We start from the raw sequence: 21,852 nt of genomic DNA on the forward strand, positions 1-21,852 counted from the left end.
AGATTGTTAACCTGGGCTTTGAGGCTTGGGATTGAATTTTTTCCACAGAAAACGGAGATGGCAGTTTTCTCTAAGAAACATAGATCTGCTCAACCTAAGCTTCAACTCCTATCTAGGCTGAACGATCACTCAATTGAGGTATTTTAAGTATCTCGGGGTTTGGTTTGGTTTGATTTGATTTTGAAGTTTACCTGGAGAGCCCACATTGAGTATCTGAAAGGAAAATGTCAACGGAGAATCAATTTTCTCCGATCAATCTGGTACCTAGTGGGGAGTTCATCCAGAATATCGTTATAAAAATGTTGGTTATTCAAATTAGTGCTTTGATATCTTCTACAAAGTTTTTTATCTGGTCAAAATATATGTGTTTGTAGATTTTATAAAAGGGTTTGCTGTGTTCGGAACAAAGTTGGAAAGAGCGATCTATAATATCTTTTTGACTTTAGAAGTTGCTGAAGCTCTGTAGAAAGTATTTAGTGTATTTTATGAAGTGATTTTTGAAGGCTTGGGCATAGGAAATTGCTCACTATCGCAACACTACTTTCGTGTGATTATTTATGATAATAATTGGAACATTTTCCATCTGAAATCAGCGTGTAAATAGATGGAACTGAAAAAAATGGCAATATTTTATCCATAAAAAAAATGTTTTTAACTTTTTTTTTTATTGAGCAAAATAGGTGAGTTTAATACAAAAACGAGTACTTTCAATCATTCAAAACTCTGCTAGATTTCCACGATGATTTCAGATGGAAAACGTTTTATTTATTTTCATAAATAATCACACAAAAGGTGGATCATTTTCAAAGGGAAAGTATGAGTTTTGTGTATTGAATTCAGGGTATTTGCTTTAGTAGCGGATTATTTTAAAAAAAACAGTACATCAGAATCAAAAGTATGAAATTTGGGCTTAACCAGTTGGAAAAGTTTCATTTAGAATTTCAAATCTCAGATTCAAAATGGAATGAAAATTCAATAGCGGAACTCAGTTTTGCCGATTGATCCTGTTTAGTCAACTACAGTTACCTTTTTACAAAGTTAAAAAGAGTGTGTAAATCAACGCAAATTTCAATAATAATCGCAAAACTAACAATTATTTTGCATTATTCATCCTCATACTTATGCTTATGAAGTAAGCATTCCAGATTGCGTAATACATAATTATTAATTTTATTCCCAACAAAGTCCGAGAAAACTGACAGTTTAAAAAGATTTGAAATGTTTATTTTTTTACTTTCTTCACTTTTTCAAATTTCTGCAGACTTTCTTTCATAAGCTGATATATTTTTAACGTTAATTTTTTTTAATGAGAAGAAAATACTTCCTTTACAGAACATAATGATTCGCTGGTAACTCCTGAAATATTTTCTTTATTTAATACTGATGCATTATTTATTGTAGGATATGCATGCTAGATTCCGGATTTATTAGAACATGCCCGGGTTTTCAAAGCATACAAAGGACATATAAAGCAAACTAGGATCTAAATTAGGCTCAGTTTTTCTGTGCTTTTTTATTCGAATGGTTTTTTTTTTAGTTTGAAGGAGAAGTAGCCAAACTGACATAACGCGTTTGTTTCGGCTCCGCAAATTATATACTAATTTTCTGGAAAATAACGAATTCTTAGTAACCAATTTCAATTTAAGTGTTAAGAGTTTTCCCAAGAAACCGTTTGTGTGAAATTTGGAATTGCATAAGATACTTTTGAAGATATTCGTGGTACAGTGAACGAAATATTGAAGATAGCTGAAGACCGCAAGAAATGACATCTCAACTGGAAAAGGATTCCAGATGTCATTAATCAATCAAAATTTGTATCTTCGTCAAGCTTCGGTAGTTTTTGGAGAGATCAATCCATTATTTTTGTTCTTTTTATATGTTTTATATGTTTTTCCTTTTTAACAACTTCAGAAGAAAAATCATAATTGTAATAAAAAATCCTATGAAGCGTTTGGCAGGGAACTCCACGCTTCATTCCTTCCCTTGATGCTGTATCTTTTGCGGTTTTCATCACATGTTTGGCCTGGCCCTAGTTGGATCTACAATGCATTCAATATGTAACAGATACAACGTTGAAAAGAAAAATGAAGGACGCAAGTTTTTCCTTTTCCAGGATGCTTACATGTTTTGGCCATGTTGATGTTAGAAGAAGAAGAAGAAGAAATAATCACACAAATGGTGGTGTTGCGATAATGCACGAGCCTTTAAAAATCATTTTAAAAAAATACACTAAATGCTTTCTACAGAGCTTCAGAAACTTAACTCCCCCTCTCCCCCCTTCATATTCAGTTTCGAATATCTTTAACTTCGTTCTCATGCAGAATTTAAACATAGCAAAGCTTCAAATGGCGATTGTATACTCAGTATCAGATTCCTAATACGAAATTCATAATTTGATTCAGGTTCGCAAGGCGATTTTAATATAAAGAATTGAAAAAATCAATTCAGATTTAAATCAAAGATTCATGACTGAGGGCTTAGAAATAAATTTCAATTCTTGGTTTATATTTTAAATTCTGATCTGGAGTCTGGATTCAAAACCCTTTTTTTGTAAATTTCAGAAATCAGTTTAAATTCGAAAACATATTCGAAATTCTAATTCTTAATTCAGGGTCAGATTTTAGATTCCTAAGGTTAAGACTAAGCTCGTAAATGAGTTTCACAATCAAATTAACACATTGTGGACCGCAAAAAAAATTTAAACCAAAAAAACACCGATATTCGACATTTTTTATCTCAGAAACCACTGGAACAAATTCTACAAATTTAAGTGAAGTGCCAAAACTGTTGTTTTCAATTAAGTAAAATATTAAATTAAATTAATTAATAACATTTAAGTAATGCTTCACTATTTTGTTAAGGATCTATAATTAGAGTATCCATTTCCCGGCCATTTTAGCGTTCCCGAGAATCGGAAAATCTGACGATCCTTTTCCCGGGAACTCTCGGATTCCCGGAAAAAATTAAAATGAAGATTTTAATACTCTACTACATACGGAATGGTATGATATTTAAAATTTTTAGCCGGTAGGTTTGAAAAGATTACTACTAACACTAAGTGTTAAAAAACACATCAAATTCAATGTATTAACCAGTTAAAAAAAATGTTTAAGTCTAAGGCATAAATCAAGGTAGGACCATCATTTTCCTAGCTCAATCTGTTTCATTTTTCCAATTTAGGTCGTGTAATGGTTTAGTAGTTAAGCACCTTTTTCTTATTTTTTAGCGTTTCCCGGGGTTCGAGAATTTTTTTCGTTCCCAGGAATTCCCTGGTAGGACACTCTAATTAAAGTTACTAATGAATTGTCGAATATGAGTTTATTTTGCAAGTTTTGTTTAATTAAAAAAAAATGGTTATCATTTATAAAAAAATTTTCGACAGGATTTAAAAAAAAAGATTTTTAATGATAAAGAAACATGTTATTTTCCCGTAAAATATTTAACTGAGAATTCTTTTCTGGTATTTTGATTAACACTAACCTTAAATATCAAATTTGGATCGAGTTTGGAAGAATTAGATTTGAATCCCATTAATTTAATTTTCTTTTGAAAATTTAATTTAATAGATGATCGGATCTCAAGAGTTTGAAAGATTTAGCTTAATTGATTTGAGCGTGGGCGTTTTCTTGAAAAAAATATCAAACTCTTTGTTCGATTAAATAAGCTAAATTCGCCAGATTTGTTTTGGCATATTAAAAGAAGACACTCGAATAAAGATATTTTTCAATTTAACTATGAATAATCAAGTAGTATTGAAAAAATCCATTCAAAAATTATTAAAGTGATACTCTTTTCCACGAAAGTACGAATTTTCTCAAATAAATTTTTATGAGACACAGTTTTGTAGTTCCTATAGTATTAATTTTCCAGCAAGAAAGAAATCTCCTTATCATCTTTACATGTTCGAAATTTATCTTTTCTTCGAAGCTATATCGATCTCCTTCTATAATTATTTTTATTTTCAATTTTCCCTTTCTATCTTCGGTTTTCTCTTAAATTAAAATACCAGCTCCTTAAAACCTTAAGGTGTGAGCCGTTTCAAATAAAGAAATTAAAAAAATGGTTACTTAATGACCGGGTACATGAATTTTTCTTGAATTTCAAACTTTGCATGATCATAAGTAGTAAAATTGTACAGTATAAAAATATGTTGGAACACAGAAACTAATTAAAAGTTCGTCAAACAAAAAGAAATGTTAAAAAAAATAGTTAAATGTGATAAAATTATAACCCGATTTTTGAAAAATTTCAATGTAAAGGGTAAATGAAAGAAAACATCAATTTATCAATGTTTCTTCAAGAATTTGGGTAACCACGTTAACACTTTTTATGATAGAACCATCGTAAAAAAATTTTGCATCTTTTGAGTTTCATTAGGGAAAAAACAGGAGAGTTTGATATTACAATTTAGTTCTGATTTTAACATAATTACACTAACCAAAAGTGTATCCCGATCGAATCCTTTCCCCCATTGCCCCAACCAAATTATTTGCTAGGATGCAGAGGTAATCTCGGTCTAAAATCACAACATTATTCGTTCATCCCTTTCTCTCTTTTTAAATCCATCATTTGACTACTAGGACGTGGCCGGCGCCGTTGTTGATGTTAAAAAAAGAGATCATCAGGTTTGAACATTGTGAATGGTCTGCCAATCCTAGGCTCCATTCATTTGACCTGGCCTCGGTCAATCACGGAGTAGCATCCATTGGCGATGGGGAACTTTTCTTCTGAGCCACGCTTGCGATCATGGAATTCGCAATGTGTGTAATCTCAATCTTGGACACAATCATGAATTATTAGATTTATTTTGATTATGAAACTTTGTGATGCATTTCGGATTCAATGACATCAGGTGGATGTGAGTAGTCAATTAAGCTAAGCTATCACATTTTAGATTTTTAGAGAGTTTTTTTTTCAGAGATTAGTTTATTATTTTAAAATTATTTTCTAGTTATTCCTGGTTTTACCGGAGATAATTTCCGATTTTTTAATATTCAAGATTTTGAATTATTAAGCAACTTTGTTGAAGACTGCAATACGTTTAGACTCATTGGTGATTTATGCCTTATTTTGCTTCGATATTAATACTGTGATTCTTACATTGTACCGAACAACAAAAGGAAAAAAAAAACTTGTAATTTTTTTTTATATCAATTTAAAAGTTGTTTAAAAAATTCATACAATGTGTAGATGAATAAAAATTCTCAATTTGCCACAAATTATTTTACCTTGATTTGAAATGCAAATTTTAAGATCGCATTTTTTGGCAGAAAAACAACGACCATCTCATTAAACGTGCCGGAATCTTCTTCGACGCTGTTACAAGAAAATATTGTAATTGAATGCTAATATTGCAATTCAACCTTACAGCTACGTTCTATCCCCAAAACAACTGAGGGTCGCTTCAGGGTATATGAAAGTATATATTCGAGACATTCTCACTCAACTCATCAGGGAAAATAAAGATGCTCCAGTGAAGGTTCTATAATTTTCTAGCACAAAAGCGGCCAAACAGTTAGTTAGAGGATTATTTGCCCTCGGGAAGGCGAGTTTGTCCTGTTGACGACAAGAGGGCGTGCCTCTTTGAAATAGTCATAACAATAATATATTCCATGTGCCAGACCAGGCCAGAACCGTTTCTCGTCGTCGACGTGGAAAGTAGCGAAAAACTGGCGGAAATTTTCATCCCGTGACCCTTGGCAAGCATTCATATGGCCACACACAAACGGACACAGACGAGTACCTACACACATTAATTCCCTGGGAAAATCGGAGCCTCGGTCCTTCTAAAGTGTCATCAAGCTGTTTCACAATTATTTTGGACTATACCTATTCTATGGCTGTGGCCAGGCGAGAGACCAAATAAAGGACAAAAGTCCAGCAGGCAGTTCGTACAAAGATTGCCTTCCCTTGCCTCGTCCTCGACACAAAAGAGTGAACTGAACCGATTGGACACAACATAGCACAACATCAGAACAGTCTCGGGGCCCTCTCGGCAGCCAAACGGCAAAAATGAATGCTCAGAAACGGGAGTCAGTCCCTGTTTTTAGCAACAAGCCCAGAAACCCGGCGGCATCTACACAGAAATAATTGAAAAAATAATATCAAAGAAGAGCACGCCGGAACAGCCGTGTCTTGTTGTGTTTTTTTTTCTGCTTTCGCTTTTCCCTGATCCCGACCACCACCCTCCTCCTGCTGCTCCTCCTCTAATGCGCTTGGTAGTGGTGGTTTTTGCCTTCATTCAACTCAACTGTTTCAACTGTTAACAGAGGGTGGAAAAAGTGGAGAACCATTACTTTTGCATTATATGGAAGCCAAAATAGCCAAAAGCGACCTAACCTAAACAACATTAAATTCATCTTAATTGTACTTTGTTTCGTTTGCTTGCTCTGCCGTCTGACATTCCATTCCAGTCCATGGCCCTCGACTCTCGACTCTCGAAGAACGTCCTCTTCCTTGGGCGCTTTTCTGCCACTAAAGCCTGGCTACGGTAGTGGGAAATGAAACGCTCATCTTCTTTCCCTTGTTCCAATGCTGGTTTCCAGTTTTGCGGTGGCCAAGCCAAACCGCCCACTTCACACAGGACCCAGAACCAACTTTAGCATAACAATAAACACGCCCATTCAACCGTGCAGCATTCATCTTCACCCTTCCTGCGGCGGCCAACAACGCATATCCGATCCGATCCTTTCCTTCCTTAGATCACAAAATATTTCAGGATTGCATTTCGCCGGTCAACATTTAAAGGTACCTAGTTCAAAAACTTCAACAATCTGATGAAGACTTTGAGCAGCGAAACTCCGAGAGATAAACGGGGAGGATGAGACAGAAGGATTAAGTAGAGAAATAAGTCAAACACTTTTAGGAAATTTCAAACCAACAGCAGGTGGTCTCGCTGGAATAATTAAGGTTAATAATCTCGAAATTAAGTTTTCTGTTATTTTTGCCAATTCTATCATTTTCGACATTTTTGGCATTTTTGACATTTTTTATTCATTTTTGTAATCTACATTTGACAGAATTCCACAAACTTTATTCAAATGATAAAATTACTTGAAGTCTCAAAACTTTTTTGTCATCCAAACAAATTTTAAATCTTCCCAACAGTTTTGTCATTTCTAACATTTTTGTCATTCTTAAGTTCAGTCATTTCTGCCTTTTTTCAATTTTGTCAATTGTCATTTGTGTAATTTTTGTCATTTTTGTCATTTAAAGCCATTTTCAATTTTGTAATATTTGTCATTTGTCATTTGTCTAATTTTTGTAATTTTTGTAATTATTGTAATATTTGTCATATTTTCCATTTTTGTCATTTTTAAAGTTTTTGTCATTTTTGTAATTTTTGTAATTTTTGTAATTTTTATAATTTTTGAAATTTTTGTAATTTTTGTAATTTTTGTAATTTTTGTAATTTTTGTAATCTTTGTAATTTTTGTAATTTTTGCAATTTTTGTAATTTTTGTAGCTTTTGTAATTTTTGTAATTTTTATATTTTTATAGTTTTAGTAATTTTTGTAATTTTTGAAATTTTTGTAATTTTTGCTTTTTTTGTAATTTTTTTAATTTTTGTAATTTTTGTAATTTTTGTAATTTTTGTAATTTTTGTAATTTTTGTAATTTTTGTAATTTTTGTAATTTTTGTAATTTTTGTAATTTTTGTAATTTTTGTAATTTTTGTAATTTTTGTAATTTTTGTAATTTTTGTAATTTTTGTAATTTTTGTAATTTTTGTAATTTTTGTAATTTTTGTAATTTTTGTAATTTTTGTAATTTTTGTAATTTTTGTAATTTTTGTAATTTTTGTAATTTTTGTAATTTTTGTAATTTTTGTAATTTTTGTAATTTTTGTAATTTTTGTAATTTTTGTAATTTTTGTAATTTTTGTAATTTTTGTAATTTTTGTAATTTTTGTAATTTTTGTAATTTTTATATTTTTTGTAATTTTTGTAATTTTTGTAATTTTTGTAATTTTTGTAATTTTTGTAATTTTTGTAATTTTTGTAATTTTTGTAATTTTTGTAATTTTTGTAATTTTTGTAATTTTTGTAATTTTTGTAATTTGTTTAATTTTTGTAATTTTTGTAATTTTTGTAATTTTTGTAATTTTTGTAATTTTTGTAATTTTTGTAATTTTTGTCATTTTTGTAATTTTTGTAATTTTTGTAATTTTTGTAATTTTTGTAATTTTTGTAATTTTTGTAATTTTTATAATTTTTGTAATTTTTGTAATTTTTGTAATTTTTGTAATTTTTGTAATTTTTGTAATTTTTGTAATTTTTGTAATTTTTGTAATTTTTTTAATTTTTGTAATTTTTGTAGTTTTTGTAATTTTTGTAATTTTTGTAATTTTTGTAATTTTTGTAATTTTTGTAATTTTTGTAATTTTTGTAATTTTTGTAATTTTTGTAATTTTTGTAATTTTTGTAATTTTTGTAATTTTTGTAATTTTTGTAATTTTTGTAATTTTTGTAATTTTTGTAATTTTTGTAATTTTTGTAATTTTTGTAATTTTTGTAATTTTTGTAATTTTTGTAATTTTTGTAATTTTTGTAATTTTTGTAATTTTTGTAATTTTTGTAATTTTATACATTCATTTAACATCACAAAAGTTGTTTAATTACACTTTGGTAACTAATTGACAACTTTAACTAACATTCTGACTCGAAACATAACCATTCTAGTCATTCTAATTATTTTATATTGTAGATCCCGTACGAACTTCGTTAGCAAGCAGTTATAAAAATGTGATAAGATTAGTTGATGTTTTTCAAACAAAGTAAAATATTTTCTACACTGAATAAAGAATACCCTTTCAATGATAGTCCTATTCTTATTGAAAAGTTGGAAAACCACCCTCATTGATCTATTTCTTTCCAAAACCCGTTCTTCAATTCGTAACAATTATAAATCATTTTTATATATTTTAGATTTTGAAGTAATACATTGTCAAAACCAGTTTGATCGACCTTTGATTCCTGCCTCGCTAACAAATTGCTTTTTATATAGACTAGCTGATCCCATACGAACTCCGTTTCACTTTAGATTTAGAATATGTCATGAACAGTTTGTATGAAAGTCAATTGCCAAGCATTTTCCAGATGCACTTCCGAATTCATTGTTAAATAATAATTGCACTATTGCACGTAGCAGACGACTTTTTCTGTCGTCTGCTACTAAATTTGAAATCAGGAATCTATTTACCGTGCCAAAAAAAAAACCCGTGACACGGGCCGTGTATAAATTTCGACTCAATCGTTGCATAACAACGCAATTATTGCCAAAAAGTTGAACCGCTTAAGATGGCCTCTTATACAATCTTTGATACCTGAAATCGATTGCCCTCCCTCAAAACTCCCGTGTGCTAATTTGCAAAGTAATCGATTGCATAATACCGTCAATATTTCTTAAAACAGTGAAAAATTTGTTAATATCGACGACCCCTTTCATCGACCCCCGGCAAAACATTTGGCATCTGAAATCGATTGCCCGTCCCTGAAAACTATCATGTGCAAATTTTCATTCCAATCCGATGTATAATAACGACGATATTGCAAAAACATTGAAAGGTTAATATGGACGACCCCCTTTGCCGGTCCTTTTCACTAAATTTAATATCTGAAATCGATTGCTCGTCCCTCAAAACTCTCGTGTACCAATTTTCATCTGAATCAGATGTATAATAACGACAATATCGCATTAACAGTGAATAGTTTATATGGACGACCCCTGTGGCCGACCCCTGATTTCATTTTGGATGAGTGAAATCAATTGTTTGTCCTCAATAACAAAATATACAGAAATTGCTTTTTATATATATAGATTACAAACTAAGTTCGATAAATACACCACATTCTGTGCGTATATAGTCCGTTTCCAATTCAAAAGGCGCGTTTCAGGAGATTTAACTACTCATCTCACTCATTTTGTACCGATTTATACCACATTTCATCATTACACCACTTCACCATTCCATTCTGTTTGGAAATATCGATAGCAATAGTCGCGTTTCAGGCGATTTTGAATCGGGCGACTTTAGAAGGCGAGGCCCCTAGCGACCCTAGCGTCCTTTTTTTGAAGCTTTATAGCGAAGCCTTACATCTGTACAGTGCTGACCTCTGGCGGTAAACGATGGTTCGCAAAAATAAAACCAGGCGACTCTACCAGTCTCTACTCAGCCCTAGCATTGCCTTCAAGGGGCTCTCTAGCCACCTCTCACAATGTCTGTACAGATGACTTTGTGGAAAGTTGCCGGCGAGTAGAGTCAGCCTGCCCAGGTTCGATTCTAGGTCGGGCGAAACTTTTTCAAATGACTTTCGCTACTTATAAATAAAAAATTTTAACATTTTTGTAATTTCTGTAATTTTTGAAACTTTTTTATTTTTTGTAATTTTTGTAATTTTTCCAATTTTTGTTATTTTTTTAATTTTTTGTTTTTTTATTTGTATTTATTTGTGTTTTTTTTGTAATTTTTGTTAATTTTTTAATTTTTGTAATTTTTTTCAATTTGTGTAATTTTTTCAATTTGTGAAATTTTTTGTCAATTTTGCAATGTTTGTAAGTTTTATAATTTTTATTAATTTTGTTTTTCTTGTATTTTTTTCAATTTTGTCATTATTGGCATATTCCAGTTTTTTATTTTTGCATTTTTGTCATTGTTTTCATTTTTGTCATTATTATCATTTTTGCCATTGTTAATCTTTTTTATCAGTTCTGTCATATTTGCATTTTTGATTTTTTGTTTTGTTATCTTTGTAATTTTTGTCATTTTTATATTTTTTTTCATTTTTGTCATTTATGTCTTTTTCAACAATTTTGAAATTTTTTTTAGTTTTGCAATTTTGTCATTTTTATCAGTCATTTCTGTCATTTTTGTCATACTAGTAGTTTTTGTAACTTTTATCATTTACCCATAACATTTCTGTCATTTTTTTCATATTTTTGTTCGTTTCTTTAAAGACTTAAAATGTCAAATTGTTCAATTTTTATTTAATTTTGTAATTCCACGGTTTTTATTGTTATTTTTATCATTTTCTCATTATCTTGTTTTGATCTATCAAACTTCTTTTTTTTTGTAATGGTCACACAGGCTCATTCGGTTCTTCCTCCACCTCATACGCATTTCTAGAAGCGGGAGAGACAGTTTATCTTTAGCGAATAGGTATTATTACAAGACTGTTAATCTATGACATCGTCTAGAACCTGTAGACGATTGATTGTTCAATGTCAGTCCTTTTTTTCCTCAGCCGCTGTTTAGAGGCTTAAATTATAACGTTTAATTGCAGATTTCTTTGAATTAAATGAAATACAAATTTGTCTTATTCCTTAATTTAATTTTATTTTATTTTTTTGTAGGTGTATCGAATATATAGGTATTTATTTACAGTTTATGGGTTCCTCGATTTCACAATGTTAATTACAATATATGACTATAATTTTTATGTTTCTTTTGAACATTTTATATTTTTTTTCATTTGTTTTCAGTTAATAATTTTTTTTCAACATTACCCCCTTTATAAATGATTCCACAGTACGGTACTGTATGTATTTCGTTTTTTAATAGCGCATTTACGTTATAGTGCCAAGGAAAACAATTCTTAAAAAATAGTTAACTTAAGTTTGAAAAGTGACAAACTACAAGAAAAGAAAAAAATGTTGATTTGAATTCTAGTAGTCACACTAATTCTATATGATAAATCATAGAATTAAACTCACATAAGGCTTAAGTGTATTACCTACTTGTATTCGTTCGCTGTATTTTTTTTTATTTTTCAGTTTATCATTATCTGAAGTTGAACCTAATTCGCAAACAAAAAACTTGTTGCATTATCAATGCGAATAGTGGTACAAATAAGAATCCGTTGTTTTGGGAAGTCTTGTTTAGAGGTCTTGGTGTTGCTTTTCAACGTAGGTTTCGCACTGGGAAATATCTTTTATTGCTACGAAGGTTTCGAAAATGCTTTCAAAGTTGAAGATTGACATCGTGATAGTTAAAAAATATTTTTACGAGTCTAGCCCAGTTTTGGATTTATATTGAACTTATAGAAAAACTAAATATTATTGTTCTATTGAAGTGGTAGATTAATGTACTAATTCCGGATTATACTGTTAAACCTTGCGCTTTGACTAAAACTTATAGATCATGTGCTGTGCAGAGGAAAAAAAGCAATATTTTTAACAAATTACATCCAAAATGTGATTTAAGCTTTCGTTAACCACCAACGTAGTAAATCATTTTGAGTGGTGTGCTATTTTGAGATGGCAGTTAAGTTATTTCCCTATAACTTTGAAGATATAATTTTGTGTAGGTACTTTTTGATTCAAGTGTTTATTAATTCAAACAAAAACTTTGTGAATAAAAATTACATTCGGTTTTTGTTATACTTTGAAAAGAGTTTGAATTGGTTGGCATAAACGAATTGTAAATAAAAAAAAAGAACAGATAATTTCAGGCTTCAAAAAATGTCATAGCAAAATACGGTGATTTATTAGCGACACGAATAGGAAAAGTGACAACAAACTGTGTTATTGTTTTCTACACTTTTTACCATGGATCTGTGATAGCTAGCTTATTAGACCCTGTGAATAAATACGTTTTCCTCTCAATGCAATGTGTTCAGCGTTGGCACACTTCTTCAACGAAAGTACCCTCCACGAAAAACAAAAAAAAATTTGAAAGTTTATCAGTAGATAATATTTTTCCATGGCCCACACTAAGATGTTTTTTCAATAGGAGCATTTGTACCAGATGAAGATGTGCTGGACGTATCTGTGGGTTTTGTTGAACTGGTACTGCTGCTGGTACCAGGTGTCGATTGCTGTTTTTGTTTACTGTGATTCGGTAATTGATTTCCGCCACGATTGATCACAGACCGTTCGTTAGGTGTTACTCTTACAACTTTGTTACCAGCTGAACCACTTCTTGGTCTTCCACTCATAACTTTTGCTGCACCATCGCCGAAGGAACCAGTCCGAATTCGTTGCGATGGGCTTGGACGATTCGAAACATCTACCATCCGATTTCCCGCAGAATCGCACCTAAGTAAAACAAAATTTACATTTTTGATTGAAAAACCAAGAGGGTAATCTCCAAAACTACCTTTTTCTACTGTACTGATGTTGATTGTAACTTCCTGCAGAACCAGAGACTCCAACATTGTTCGAACGTCGAACGTGACTTGGACCAGCAACAGCAGTTACTCCTTCACTCTCCGATACGCTGCGAGGTCTTCGTTTCGAGGGCGAAGATTTTAGATTACCTACGCCTTCGAGCATTTCATTTATCTGCGGCTCCACCACGCGGAAATCTTCGATCGATTTGAATTTATCAAGATGCTCTTTCAATTTAGGTTCGACACTCATCTTTGAAGCATTTTTGTAGTACTTCAGAAAAGCCCAAAACTTTTCTAAACCATACAGTTGACCTAGTACGAAAAATTAAAATTCAAAATATTTAAATGCTAAGCAACCCCTCTCTAGTTTTATGAAATATCCTTCATTATTTTGTGAATATTATAAACTGCAAAAACAATCTTACCACTTTCATAATCCCTAATTGTTTCCTGCTGGAAGTCATCGTACAATTGTTGGCGGAATTTCTTTTCCAATCCGTAGGAATAGAATCTGAAAAGACATTCCAATCCATAGCGAAAACCTTCGGCGCCATCCTCGAGAGCCAACTGTCGGAACTCATTATACATTGTCTTGTTGAAATTTTCCCGTAGAAAGAACGACCAAAACCGGAACAAAGTATTCATTTCCTGTGAGTGACCTGATCCCATGCGTTTGCGTTCTTTCAAGCAGCGGCTGTGATATTTGTGGTAGACTTGTTGCGTAAAACCATTTTCTTTCAGAAGCGAATGGGATGGGTGTTGGAACGTTGGCAAGCTTTGAGGCAGCGAACCATAGCTAGAGGCCGTGGGCGATGTTCCGGTCGAGCTTCCTACGCTGGTAGTACGCGGCCTATGTTCGACTGCATCCATCACCCAACCAACGTGACTTTCAACAGGAGGATTAGTTAGATGGCGTGTTTTGCGTTTGCGAGGTGTGATGGGATCAACAAATTCATCTTTGTTAACTGCAAAGAAACGCGCCTTACGACGATGTGCTGCACTTAATGTGCTTGCATTGAGAAGATCATCTTCAGCAGCCGTATCTACAAATGTTGGAGGTGGTGGGGGAGGCGGAGCTTCTTGAGTTGGTTTCGGCGGCTTTGGAATTATCTTATCGAATTCTTCTTGCGAAATCAAATTGACAGTCTTGTAATTTCCTCCCCGCCGATAGTTAATCGTTATTAAATCTTCTTCGTAGTTATGTAAACCATCATTGATAATTTGCTCCAAATCCTGGGTGATCTTGGTACGAGTCGAAAAATCTCCCGTTCGATCATAGCCTTCATGCTTCGGCGCACGGTTGCTTACCTGTAAAATTTTTAATCGCTATTGGTTTGTAAAACGAAACAAAAAAGATAAGTTATCAATGTTATACCTGAGTCACAATGAGAAGTTTATTAATCTCATGGTCCGAGAGTTCGTAATCTGATTCGTCATCATCTTCAGACCAATTGTCCGTAAAATGATTCGCACGACCACCCCCACGTGGGATATCTATTTCTTCGTCAAATTGGAAATCTAATTCTTCCCGTTCTTCGTCAGGATGGGATGGTCGTGCTACAGTCGATGTTCCGACTGCTCCTGTTCTGGCTGATTCCTGTGGTGCGGGAGATCCTTTTTTTGCGGTGTTTTTGCCGGATAACTCCTGATCTTGTTTCTGTGGCTGTTGTACATTCTGTAGCGATTGCGCCGATCGAGAGCGTCGTTTCACTTCTTTCCACAGCTCAGCTTCTTCAGTGACAGTGGGAGCATCCGAATAAGCCGTAGGCTTATTGCTGCTGTCGACTGATTTAGAATTAGATTTCCCTACGGCGTTTTTTGAATCCTGAGCAATGTTCTCTTTGCCATCCTTGTTGGAACTAGGGACTGTAGGTTGGTTAAAAGTTTGATCTGAAGGTTGTTTTTGTAGTCCCAACGTAGGAACGAACTCAGGTACATTGGGATTTAGATTTTCTGATTCAGAGCCTACAGGTGATTTGATTCCAATAGGTTTCACAGAAGTAGGAACTATTTCCATCTTGCTCTCGGTTCCTAAATATGGCTGAGAGGTGAATCCAGGTTGGGTTCGAAATTTTCTTGGCATAGGTGGAGGTGGAATACTTGATAGTATTTTCGAAGCAACCGGCAGGGCAGCAGCGTTAGGCTCAGTTCTATCATTCTCCTGTTGATGTATTGTGCTTGATAATACAATATTACCAACTGCCATATTTCCTTCGGATTGAAAGTGTGTACCCACATCTGCAGGATCGATCGGCCACTTGGTCGGATCGGATATTGTACGCACCTTGTACTCATCAACCAATTCCAGTTTGTCTGATTCTTGTATTGCTGCGATAATAATACCAAGATCCGCTGTTAATGTTTGTACTCGATGGAACGAGGCAATAAGCGTAACCGGCAAGAATCCTTCGGGGTCCATTTTGCGTCTTAGGTAAAAGTCACGGTTGAGGTTTTCTTCGCTGAAGTAATATTCACTGAAAAAATAATAAAACATTATGTAATCAGTTGCATGTAAATACTCAACTAGTCTTTCGATACTCACATTTGTTTTTTAATACACTCTTTAACATTAATCTGATCAATTCCGATAAGTGGCGCTCCATTGTAATAAAATGTGCTGAGATAAGGCATCATGAATGCAGCTTGATCCTTCCCTATGGTTTGTCCAACACTGTTAAATTCTTGTCCAAATTCGATGCCGTTGGCGAGTGGTTGGGATCCTCCCGTGTTGATTGCACCCCTGTCACTGTGTCTTGCACTCAAGTGTCCACCTCTGGATGAGAGTCCTCCACGTCGGACTACTCCCCCTCTAGAGAGTCTACCTCCACGAACGCCACGATATGAAGATGGTGGGATAGAGCCCGTTGAAGGAGCTCCTAGTTCTCCTCCTCCTCTCCCGCCACCACGACTCGATCGAATTCTATTAGATCGAGGTGGTATTGAAGGTCGTTCTTGATGCCATCCGCTTCCATTATCGTAATCATCGTAACGACGTCTTCTCGGAGTTTTCTCACGACGACCACGCTGTTTAGGAATGTCTATTGGCAACGGCACCCACTTTGGACGAGGACCTTTCCGATTAATAGCTCCATTGTGCCCATTGTTATCCCCAGAATCCGCGCTTTTCGGTCGGTTCGAATCGTCATCGACAGGTAACTTTTGTTTGGCAGGAACAGAAGATTGTTCCAGTGCAGAAAGATTTGCATCAGTATCTATTGTAGTCGTTTCATTAATAGCGTGTTCCAAATATGAATCATTTGGAACCGCAAAATTTTTCGTTTCTATCTCTTGAGTTACTTCTATTGCAGCACTAGACATTGTTTCAATAGTTTGCTTTTTTTGTTCTCCAGGGAACTTTGGGGGATCCACAAGAGTTGGCCAATCCAAACTACTAGACAATAGTGCTTCATCGGGCTGTGAGCGAAGAAAATAAACTATGAGTAAAGATCCAAATGGTTAACAAGACTTCAATTACCTTTTGACTAGCTTTTTTCTTCTCCTTGGTCGATGGTAGAGATTTAACTTGGTCTGGAGTCACTTTCAGTGGTGCACTAGGCTTTGCCGCGGCTAGAATAGTCAAATGTTAACATCTTACTTAAAAAAAAACGACAAAACACTTACGCTGCGAAGGAGCCTTCATTTGTTGCTGATTAGGTTGTAGCACACGTTTATTAGTGGGCTGAGGCTGTACCGATTTTGGGTGCTGTTGAGATACTGCAATCTTTTGCTCTTCCTTGTTCACTCCTTTTGCCTTTTGTGGACGAACATCTTTGCTGGGAATTTGAGCTGGCTCAACCTTTGGAGTTACCTGGAAACATAATAATAATTGCGTTTCAGCCCTAACGTTACAAATTAAGAAATGTTCTAAGACTAACCTTCCAAGCATTAACTTTTGGCAGTGGTGCTTCGATAAATTTGACCGGTGCTTCTTTATCTGATCCATCTTCGCTGCTCACTTTGGCCGATGGGGCCTGCGATTCACCATGGGAATCCTTGTCTAAAGTTTTTTCATCTTTATCTCCTTCACTGCGATTTCCTCCACCTCCACGTCCGCCACGACGTCGTTCTCCGGATTTTCTTTTAGCTTTCTCTTTGGGTAATCCAGTATTCTCAACAACGTCTTTAGATTGACCAGATGTTCCTGCATGGCTACTGGCATTTGCGCCACCTCCACCTCTTCCAGAGCGGCGAGAGGGTTTGGAAGATTTTTCACCGCCCACATTGGATGGTGCCGGTATTGCCGGCTTCTGTTTTGAACGGCGATCGCGCTTGTTGTGCGAAACTGGAACGAAATTGGCATCATCTTCGATATCTTCCCCAGTTGCACTAGAACCAACAATCGGATTGTTGTCGCCGGTTCCAGTTTCTTTAGCCATCACATCTGGTTGTTTTGAAATTGCTGATGAAGTTACAACGTTAGAAGGATTGGAAGATGTTTTCTCAGCTCGAATGTTCTCTTTATTATTATCATTCTGCTGCTGCTGTTGTTGTTGGTGTTGCTGTTGCTGCTCCTTCTGAGATTGTTCCTTGATGTTGAGTAGTACATTAGCGTAGGATGAACTAGAGCTACTGTTGTTGGTTCCTGGATCAGCTGAAGCCATTTTGACAAATCAGAGGAATGGATGGCTCTGCAAATTCGATCTTTATTACTTGTGGCTTCACCTGAACTTTTTTTCAGAAATTTATGAAATCTGCAAAAAAGTTGATTGATTATTTACAAACTGAAAATGTAATTATTCCAGAAATTTTATATTTCTATAATCTAGCAACCAAAACAATGAAATAAATATTTTAAAACCGTTTAAGTATTTCATGTTCTAAGTGGAAAATTACTATCACATAAATAAAATGTTATTTAGTATTGTGCTTATAAAATAGATCTTATCATTTTATGTTGGTTTTTTTTATAAAAGGTAATAATCCTTTGAGAATTGACAGAGAATATTGGTTTTAAAATACACTAATTGATAATAAGAGTTATTGATTATTGAAGATGTAAGCTATTTGCCAGATTCGCTATAACTAAAAATATTTGGATAAATAGGTAGTATGTAACATTTAAGGCTGATTACGAGCATCACAACTGAAGTAGGTATATATTCTAGATCAGATTTAAAAGCTATGATACTAATTTTTTTTATAATAAAACTGTTTCCGACGTTATTTGAAGGTCCTAACTTCATACTCCGCCATTTAATATAATTAAAAAAAGCTTTGTCTCTAAAGGTAAATGAGCAATTTGGTTTTCTGGTAGACGGTTTAAAAGATCTTCTTGAGACTAGAAAAACTTTGTACGGAGCTAAGAATATCTATAGTGTTGGAAAAAAAGTTATTAATTGAAGAAGTTGTATTGTTTCAAAAGAAAGAGTGGAAAAATGTTCAGCTAGCGGGTAATTTCCAAATCTGGTCGACATGCAAATAATTTCGAAGATCAGCTGAAAACATCTTTTTATCATAACTTTTTTCTCTCTCGGTAATTTTTTTTTCAAATTTAATTTATTATTTAAAATGACGGTAGTCTTAAAGTTACAAGTAGCTGTTGTACAAGGTCAACAGTTTTTTTTTTTGCCTCATAGTGAAATCTTTTTGTCTCGCCAAGATCTTTCGAACCGTATTTTGCACATCCGTGTACACTATAAAACCAATTTTCATACATTTTCGCCCAGTCAAGCAAAGCTAATTGTAATTGCAACTTTATTGAGTAACGAATTTACCTTATAAAAAAGGCGTATGAATATTTTACTATTAAACTGATGTATTTAAATATTGCTCAACTATTCTAAGTCTCTATGAGGGGTGGATTGGACAATTAAATATATCCTGGTGGTTAACATTCTTTTTTAATCGCGTATTTCAAGATGTGATACATAACGCAATTGTGATATTACTCTTTTGTAAAATGTAAAGAAACAAATCAGACTAAGACTTATTTTATAACTTACCTTTTCAACAACTATTTGCCGATAATCGTAGGAATTGTGGAATGAAAATAAAATAAAATCGAATAAAGCAAAATGATTTTGTTTTTTTTTTCACTCCTTCGAAAATTTCCGATGAGAATATCGCGTAGTTCAAATATTGAGGTGTTGAATGAGTTGGATTTTATTTTGATATTTTACTATCCGCTTGTGAAGTTCTAACTCTTGGGAGTTTTCCTTATCGATCTCCTTTTCGCTCCATGTTGACTTCTCTTCGGTGAAAGAGCTCAGGCTATCCTTGTCGCGCCCTTCAGATCAAGCAACGGTCGACAGACAGCACCTGGCTGCTACTGTCACGGAATTGGCCATTATTATTGCTTTTTCTTCCAATTTGAAAATGACCGGTTAGGAGGCACCAATTCTGCCTGACGAGAATTGTAATCAAGCTTGTCCTGTTTGTTATTGCCCACTCTTTATTGGAACAATCGAATTCTCTTCAACTGACTGTCAGGCTATGAATAGAACCCCGATGACATAATCTGGCCTTTGCCAAGAAAATATTTAGCTAAATTTTCACTACCTTGAAAAGAGAACGTGATCTATCACTGTACAGGAAAACAGCATAATTTTCCTACACAGAAGAAAACACTACGATAGATGAATTCGCACTATTTTGATCACTAATGCCTTGTAGCTTTTTTCCGAAAAGCTTTTGGCTTCCTCCAATCCGTCGATCGAGGATATCCGACTTTACACCACTGTTGGATTCCTTTTTTTCCGGATGTTTATTGAATTTTCCTTCGCTTTATTTCTGTATAGGTACTGGGAAAATGTGACAACTCGCACAAAATCAGCAGAAAATAAGGAAAGGGAAAGAAATACGACGAAAAACAATGTTACGAACAACAAGAACAAGAACTGCTTTCTGCTCTTGCTGTCAAAACTTGGAACTGACTTGGAAAAACGAGGTGTGAAAATCTTTAATCGTCTCTAGCACTCACGAACCGTTCCGTTTCCGGTGCACTTCAACAATCTCGTGTTCACACAGTAAAGCCGATCTCTTTGAACCGCACTAGAACGCTAAACCGGAACAATTTGGATCAAAAACGTCGGATAAATATTTGGTTCCACCAAAACCACGTTTTGTTGCCCAAGAGGCCGAAATGCAGGGAGGTGGCAATCTAGTTCTTCTTTCGAACAAGAATCTTTTTCTTTTTTTCTATCCATCGGGAGAGACGTTTATGGTATTTTCCTCTCAAAGCAGTACGAAGTCTCAAAAGTCAAAATTTCAACCAATGAGAAATCAGAATGATTGATGTGTTAGTGTGCTATCAACTATACTTCTCTAGCATTTGACATTTAGTTCGGGTCCTTGACAGCAAAATGTCAGGTTTGTTATGGGCCCACAAAATCGTGGGCCCGTAATTTTGATGGTTGTCAAATTCAATGACAAAGGATAGGGATGCCATCTCCCTGCCGAAATGTTAAAAGATAGAGCATGGCTGAAATGCGCACGGTAGTGCTGAGCGGAGCTGTCATAATATCGGCAACTCACCATTTTCACCATCGCTGAACTCACCACGGCAGTCTTTATATGATGGCCTGGGTTGCCAGGTGCCCAGATTTGTCTGTAAAACCAAGACTTTTGACCCTTCGCTTCGTCCAGATATTGGCCAGACACAGATTTTGCCCAGATTTTTGCTCAGAGTGCCCAGATTTTACAGACTTTCTTAATTGAGTGATGAAATGAATATACACACGCTCTTTTATTTTAACTCAAAATTAAGTACGACCGAGGTTCAAAACATAGTTCGATTCTATGAACTTAAAGTTAAGTACCCGTTTTCCTCCTTGCGATGGTTCAAAATGGAGTTCGAACTGCGAACTCAAAATTGATCCCTTTTTTTCCTTCGGCGAGGGATCAAAGCTGAGTTCGACCTTATGAACTAAAAATTGAACTCTCTTTGTTGGACTGAAAACACTTAGCGAGTTCAGTTCGAACCGGAACAGCAACCAACGAACACGTCGCAAAATTTTGTCGTTTCGGAACAATTACCGGAAGACTATGAAGGAATGCATGTTCACCGTGTCAGCGTAAATGTCTGTCCGTCATTGTCATCATACGGTAAGCGGCTTGGAATGTCCGGAAACTTCCGGATGTTGTTCACTTCCCGTAGGAAGTAACATCCGGAAGTTTTCTTTGACCGGGAGTGCCAAAACTTTCCACCGTTCTGCAATTGCAATGCAATGTACCGGAACAGCAACATCCGGGTACAACAAATTTTAATCATCCTTTAATTCCCTGAAAATAAGCTACCCTCGAAAAAAAGGATAAATTCGAGTTCGGCTGCCGAACTTAGTATTGAGTATGCATATCAGAACTTAGTTTTGCTATTGCCCAGACAAACTCAAAGTTGAGGGATGCCACTGAAGTGCTGTTTTGAACCAAAACTACTTAATTTTGAGTTTAAAAAAAAGAGCGTGCATGTATCGGATTTGATCCGTAAGTGCCATATTAGACTTTATTTCTCGCTTGTATTCATGTATAATTGACCAATCATTCATTCAATTTTTTTTTTAAATAAGATCGGCATGGTACGTGGTAGGAAACAGTGTTAGTTATATAGTTCTTAACTCATATAACCCGAATACAACACCCCCCCCCCTCCTCCCCCCTCCCGCTCACACGCATTGTCAAAATTCTGGTTCAGTACAAAATTTGTGATTTTCCTTGTGCACAGACACACACAGACTTTTTTTCAAAATTGCCCAGATTTTTTATCCTCAACACCTGGCATCCCTGATGATGGCACAGAAAAAAAACT

General features: G+C 34.5%; 3 protein-coding genes across 10 annotated transcripts in view; 2 read left to right on the forward strand and 1 right to left on the reverse strand.

The window, feature by feature from the left end:
- Positions 1–5,396, forward strand: part of LOC129753479 (uncharacterized) — an 8,224-nt gene extending 2,828 nt beyond the window's left edge. Inside the window, exon 2 of the mRNA XM_055749297.1 lies at positions 5,371–5,396. Coding sequence (XP_055605272.1) covers positions 5,371–5,396 — 26 coding nt within the window. The remainder of the gene's footprint in view (positions 1–5,370) is intronic.
- Positions 5,397–11,325: 5,929 nt separating this feature from the next.
- LOC129758103 (la-related protein 1-like) lies at positions 11,326–20,203 on the reverse strand. 8 transcript variants are annotated; one of them, XM_055755553.1, is made up of 10 exons: positions 20,033–20,203; positions 19,052–19,607; positions 16,985–17,800; positions 16,731–16,917; positions 16,585–16,676; positions 15,652–16,523; positions 14,485–15,583; positions 13,535–14,417; positions 13,097–13,421; positions 11,326–13,035 (listed from the first exon to the last, which is right to left on the reverse strand). In XM_055755553.1, exons 3-10 carry the CDS (start codon positions 17,708–17,710, stop codon positions 12,711–12,713), a joined length of 4,509 nt encoding a protein of 1,502 aa, XP_055611528.1. In that variant the 5' UTR covers positions 17,711–17,800; positions 19,052–19,607; positions 20,033–20,203; the 3' UTR covers positions 11,326–12,710. The 8 variants fall into 8 exon arrangements, with proteins under 8 accessions (XP_055611528.1, XP_055611524.1, XP_055611527.1 ...); XM_055755549.1 differs by having other exon boundaries at positions 19,052–19,849; XM_055755552.1 differs by having other exon boundaries at positions 20,029–20,203.
- Positions 20,204–20,525: 322 nt separating this feature from the next.
- LOC129753481 (la-related protein 1-like) overlaps positions 20,526–21,852 on the forward strand; it is a 4,413-nt gene continuing 3,086 nt past the window's right edge. The window contains exon 1 of the mRNA XM_055749298.1: positions 20,526–20,543. Coding sequence (XP_055605273.1) covers positions 20,526–20,543 — 18 coding nt within the window. The remainder of the gene's footprint in view (positions 20,544–21,852) is intronic.

Source organism: Uranotaenia lowii, chromosome 3 (assembly GCF_029784155.1).
Source record: "Uranotaenia lowii strain MFRU-FL chromosome 3, ASM2978415v1, whole genome shotgun sequence".
Classification (NCBI taxonomy): domain Eukaryota; kingdom Metazoa; phylum Arthropoda; class Insecta; order Diptera; family Culicidae; genus Uranotaenia; species Uranotaenia lowii.

Coding starts and splice junctions, on each gene's coding strand:
- LOC129758103 (XM_055755553.1), bottom strand. CDS start 17,710: ATGGCTTCAGCTGATCCAGGAACCAACAACAGTAGCTCTAGTTCATCC. Junction 16,677..16,730: donor AATGAAGGCTCCTTCGCAGC/GTAAGTGTTTTG, acceptor TGACTATTCTAG/CCGCGGCAAAGCCTAGTGCA. Junction 16,524..16,584: donor AGAAAAAAGCTAGTCAAAAG/GTAATTGAAGTC, acceptor CTTCGCTCACAG/CCCGATGAAGCACTATTGTC.